Raw genomic sequence first — 6,000 nt, forward strand, 5'->3', positions numbered from 1 at the left:
GCAAGGGGACTCCTGTCTCAGAGGCGGAGATTCTGCCCATCAGGGAGAAGCAAGGGGACTCCTGTCTCAGAGGCGGAGATTCTGCCCATCAGGGAAAACTGAGGACTTTCAAAGAAACGGTGCAAAGGCTACATTCCAGGTGCGCCCTGATGGTACCTTGAAATTCACCTGTTAATTTGGGAGACAGTCCTGTCCTAGATTTTCCAGTGACTTCTCCTTCCTGTAGTGGGTGTGTGCTCAAGAAGTGATAAGGAGGCCTAGGAAAGGCAAGGTAATCTTGTTCCCTGCCCCCAGGTTAGGGAGGGGGAGAGGGAGGAGAGGAAAATAAAAACAAGCCCCTTTAAAATCACCTGAGAGCAGGGAGGACTCTATCCTAAAGGTGAAGTGGACCCACTGCTACACTAGAAAAGTCCACACCTTTAAACTACGTGTGAAACTCTAAACCTTTTATAATGTAGAATTGCAGCTTTTGTTTCCTATAATTATTAAGCCTGTAGCACTGGTCCATTTTATACCTTGAACACAGCCCTTGCTGCTCTGCCACTGCGACTTATGTTTAAAAGGACATGTTTCTTTCTCTTTCTCTTCTTCCTCCTCCTAATCTCTCCACTGCCTAATCTCAGGGAAACAGTATTCCCTTTCCTCCCCATTTCAGACAGAGTTCTCTGTCCTTGACCCACACCCACCACAGGAACCAAATAATTCAGAGTTTGGGGATGGCACCAGAAGATCTCAAAAAAGACCATCTCCCAAATTAACGAATGAATTACAATCTGACAGAGAAGGCATGGAATGTGGCCTTTGAATCACCTCTTTAAAAGTCCCCTGCTCCCTTTGATGGAGAGAATCACAGCCTTTGGGACAGGAGTTATCTGTATTTCTCCTTGCTATTAAAGCACAAAACCTTTTTCCCAATACCATGTTCTCACTACTGGATTGGCATCAGAAACAAGGACCGAGATAACAAACCCACAGCATTGGAGGAAACACAGGCATATTCAACCCTAGTAAAGGGAACACCTGGCCTCCACTGCTTACTGTAAGGCTGGTGTAAATGAGTCAAACAGATGAACTAAAACTTGGCAGTCACATGACTAAAAGGGGTTGACTCTAGTCAAATAAAGACCTTCGGTATATTAACAGGAAAGACAAACACCTCAAGGAAATATCTTCATCCAAAATGGCGAAAGTGGCTCATTTAATACATGGAAAAGCAAAAATAAATGGGTAGCGGCAGAAAAAAAGTAAATTAGCAAAACCATTTTTCACACCACTAAGATGGTCTGGGAGATGGAAGTTCACTGATTATGTGGAACACCAGCGTCACCTAGTGGCCAGGCAAGTTAGTTCAACCACTTGCCTGAAGAAAATTCCACCTAACAGCACATAGCGGTAATTTATACCCTTACAGACAATAATTCCACCAGCAGGAACAAAACCATGTCAAAACTCCATCGGGAAACATGCAAGAGAATGCTCAACCAGCTTTATTCAAACTAGCAATAATGACTACGCAAAATTATTTTTTTGTTGTAACCTCACATCATTTAAGAATGGGACTGAAAAGGAATGAACACCTGCTAAACCGAGTAAGATAAGGGACCCCCAGAAGTGCCACCAAGACCCAGAATCCATTTATAACATTGAAGGTCAAAAAGTTAAGTGAAATAAGATAAGCCAATTCCAAAAAACCAAAGGCCTAATGTTTTCTCTAATATGCAGATACTAATTCATGATAAGACGGGGGTTGGGGAGGGCACTAGGGAAGAATAGTGTTACCTTAGATTAGGTAGAGAGAAGTGAAGGTAGGGGAGGGGAGGGGATGTGGGGATAGGAAAGACAGTAGAATGAAACATAAATCCTTACTGTATGTATATATGTGGCTGCATGACCAACGTGATTCTGCAACATGTAAACTCAGAAAAATGAGAAATTATGTCTCATCTATGTGTGAACTATCAAAGTGCATAAATGCATTCTACCATCATGTCTAACTAAGTAAAACAAATTTAAATTTTTTAAAAATTATAAGCAATCAAAACAGCCTGCCTTAATCCAGTTTCTATTCCCACTTCTGTGTATCTTATAATGATATACGAAATTACAGTTAAGGCTCATCTATATTATCTGGAATAAGATGATTCTCTGCAAAAAATAAAATCCATTTCAACATGAAATGCTCCTATCACGTATGTACATTGAACAAGTGAGGAGATTTGGGACAGAAAGTTATCATTTTGAGGGTCCCCACTTACTCATTCGGTGACATAGATGGCTTCTGTGGGATTTTGCAAAGCTGCAACCAACTTGGAAAACAGAGGAGAAAAAGCCCATCACAGAGACCACCCCACGTGGGATACAATGAAGCAGTCATCTCCAGAGCTACATAATCCTACATCGGAAATTCTCTACATGAACAATATTTCTCCTCCTTGTCTCAGTGTATCAGAGTTAGGGTTTCTTTTTCTATGAGAAGCGATGGCATTTCACACAGTGTCCATGTACCACAAAACAACTTCAAGACACTGACATATTCAATTGACGTGAATTTTATAAATATTGAAACTGAGAAGGGTGATGGGGTGTGACCTTATCAGGATGCAGCTTTCCAGGGAACATCTCAGTGATTACCTACCTGAGTATGAATAGCCATATCATTTGCCTTAGGGTCAGTCTAATTGTGGGAGGTGCAACACACGTGGCCCTAACCATGGGATCAGGCTGAAGATAGTCTCTAGACATGACCTTGACCTTGCACACATCTTCCCCTGCCCTACCAGCCTTCAACAACTCTCCTTATTCTGAGACTGATCCATAAAATATCACTAATATTCAACCCCCAACCCAGGCTGCATTTGATGGACTCAAAGCAATTACACAGAGATTCAAGACTGAAATCATTTTGCAAACATCATAAACAATGAGAAATATGAATTCTGAGTACAAATGCACTTCAATATCTTTTCCTCACAACCACAGGATCTGGGGAAGCTGCACTCTCCATGTGACACCATTCACCTCTTCCAACTTCCCTACTTTTCAGAAGGCACCACATTTGCTAAAAATATTTATAATTTGCTAAAATTAGACCCCTCCTTCAGGGTCTGCTTTTTTTAAACCAATGCAAAGCATTCGTGTTTGGAGAATTGAAATCCTGAGTCAAACATCAGAGAGCAAGACAAAAAGCAGTGGGAAGTTGAAAGAGAAGTTGAAAAGCAGCTGTCGCTATATTTTCTTGTCATTTTAGAAGAAAGTGGAGACAGAAGCATCAGGCATCAGCTCACCATGAATCCCCTCACTTTCGCTGACTCTGGAAACATGAGTCTCAAGCAATCGACAGATCATAGAAAAGAAGCCAGTTTTCCTATGAGGTTCTTCAAGGCCTTCTTCATGTCCCTGTTCCTCAAGCTGTAGATAAAGGGATTCAGCATCTGAGGGACCACAGAGTACATCACTGAAGCCACTGCAGTCTTCCTGGGAGAGTCATTAACCACAGAACTAATGTACACCCCCAAACCTGTCCCATAGTACAAAGAAACAACACACAGGTGAGACCCACAGGTGGAAAAGGCTTTGTGCTTTCCTTCTGCTGATGGCATTCTCAAGACAGAGGACACAATGTGAACGTAAGAGAAAACGATCCCAGAGAGAGGAACACCAGCAAAGATGCATATTGCAACATAAATCAGAATGTTATCCACTAGGGTGTCAGAACAGGCCAGCTTGATGACCTGAGCGAGTTCACAGAAGAAGTGGGGGACCTCCAGGTCTGTGCAGAAGGACAGCCGCAGCACCATCAGACTCTGCAGGAGGCCGTCCACCATGCTCATGGGCAGAGAGACCAGGACCAGCAAGACACAGAGGCAGGGGTTCATGATGACTGTGTACCTCAGGGGGTGACAAATGGCCACATAGCGGTCATAAGCCATCACTGCAAGCAGACAATTTTCCATGAGTGCAAAAATTATGACAAAGCAGGCTTGGGAGAGACAGCCTGCGTAAGTGACGCTCTGGTCCTGTGTGTGGATATTTTGCAGCATTTTGGGGACTGTGGTGGTACTTAAGCAGATGTCATTAAAGGAAAGATTACAGAGGAAGAAGTACATGGGGGTGTGGAGGCGGGGGTCAGAGCTGACCACCAGGATGATGAGCAGGTTCCCCAGGATGGTGACCAGGTACATGGACAGGAACAGGCTGAAGATGAGGGGCTGCAGGGCTGGGTCATCTGTCAGTCCCAGGAGAAGGAATTCTGAAACAGCTGTTTGGTTTGTGGGTCCCATGTCACTGGTGAATCTGAAGAATGAAGCAGACGGATAAAAAATGTGTGCAGAGCTCAATTCACAATAGCTCAACTGTGGAACCAACCTAGGTGTCCTTCAACAGATGAATGGATAAAGAAACTATGGTATATGTGCACACTGGAATACTACTCATCTTTAAAGAAGAATGAAATTATGGCAATTGCCAGTAAATGGATGGAGTTGGAGAACATCATGCTAAGTGAAATGAACCAATCCCCCCAAAAACAAAGGCCTAAGGTTTTCTATGATATGTGGATGCTAATTAACAGTAGGGAGGGGCCTAGGGAAAAACAGAAGTACTTTGGATTAGGCAGAGGGGAATGAAGGGAGGGAGTAGGAAGGATAGTAGAGTTAACTGGACATTACCCTATGGACATACATGATTACACGACCAGTGTGATTCTTCAAATGTACAACCAGGAGAATTAGAAGTTATACTCCATTTATTTATCATGTGCCAAAGTGCATTCTACTGTCATGTATAACTAATTAGAACCAAAAAAATGAAGATCTTTCACTTGCGCGCGCACACACACACACACACACACACACAAATGTGCAGAGCAGGAACAGTATTTGGAAAGATTATAGGAATGAAGGCACTTTCTTTGTCCCTACTTTGTCCCCACTCCAGATTTACTAATAATACATGCTGAGGAGGAGGATGGTGGTATATATTTCAACAAGCCCTCTAAACGGCTCTGATGTATGCCGAATTTTGAGAATGAGTACCTTAAAAAAAAATCTTTCTGATAGTTACTGTGAACTCAGTGTTCACATGTCTCTTCTACCGCTTCTCCATCTCCTCTTCTTCACTCATCCCTCCTTTTCCCTCCATGCCCTTTATTTAAATAAACTTTTATTGACCACCAACACCGCTTCATGCATCATCCCAAGTGCAGAGAATGAAGCCAAGAAAAATATATAGTTTCCATTCAGGATTTTTCTAAGCCATATAAAAAAGAATGGAATTTTGAAATCTGTCTTCTAAAGAAATGGTTCCATGGCTGTGGCTTGCTTCAGAATTGTCTCAGGAGTTTTTGGTTGTAGATGTCTCATTCCTTAATATCTTCTCCACTTACCCCTGAGGACCCTTAGGCAAGGTGAGGTTATATCATGGATGTAAGACCCACACTGGGTGCTTGGCTCAGACAGGGGCCAAGCCCCGATAGTCCGAATGCTGGGTGGACTCTGAATCAATCTCTGTAAATGCCTTTGGACAGTACAGAATGCTAGAATTCCTGCATGCTCAGTCAGGTCTAATAATTTTTCTTTGCAATTTTAACATTTTCTTCCTGATCAAATTCTCTAGTCTTTCCCTTGTCTTCAAAGTATGTCCATCTCTGGGGTGGATGGTACCCAGCCTTGTTACCTGAGGAAGACAGAAAATTTAGTCTCTATTCTTGAGCTCGCTGAACTATTCCACAGCACTGACTGTCATTGTTTTGGGCCATTAATTCTAAGGGCAGAGAGGCTCCTTAATCTCTTAAATTCTCTATCTCATCCTAAGGGAATTCTCTTAAACTGATAGGTGACATATAAATTATACACACACACACACACACACCACACACACACACACACAAAAGGACTGAAAAGTGAAAATGGACATCTAAGAAAACAGATCAAAATATAATGATTTTATGATACTCAGAGAAAAGAACCTTATAAAATAAATATAATTATAAGAACATCAGGG

The 6,000-nt window shown here is 42.3% G+C and overlaps 1 protein-coding gene across 1 annotated transcript; it reads right to left on the reverse strand.

The window, feature by feature from the left end:
- Positions 1–3,341: 3,341 nt before the first annotated feature.
- On the reverse strand, positions 3,342–4,289 carry LOC114107528 (olfactory receptor 7G2-like). The gene has a single exon (XM_027954942.1). The coding sequence runs from the start codon at positions 4,278–4,280 to the stop codon at positions 3,342–3,344; it is 939 nt and encodes a 312-aa protein (XP_027810743.1). The 5' UTR covers positions 4,281–4,289.
- Positions 4,290–6,000: the final 1,711 nt, after the last annotated feature.

This window comes from Marmota flaviventris, chromosome 1 (assembly GCF_047511675.1).
Source record: "Marmota flaviventris isolate mMarFla1 chromosome 1, mMarFla1.hap1, whole genome shotgun sequence".
Classification (NCBI taxonomy): Eukaryota; Metazoa; Chordata; class Mammalia; order Rodentia; family Sciuridae; genus Marmota; species Marmota flaviventris.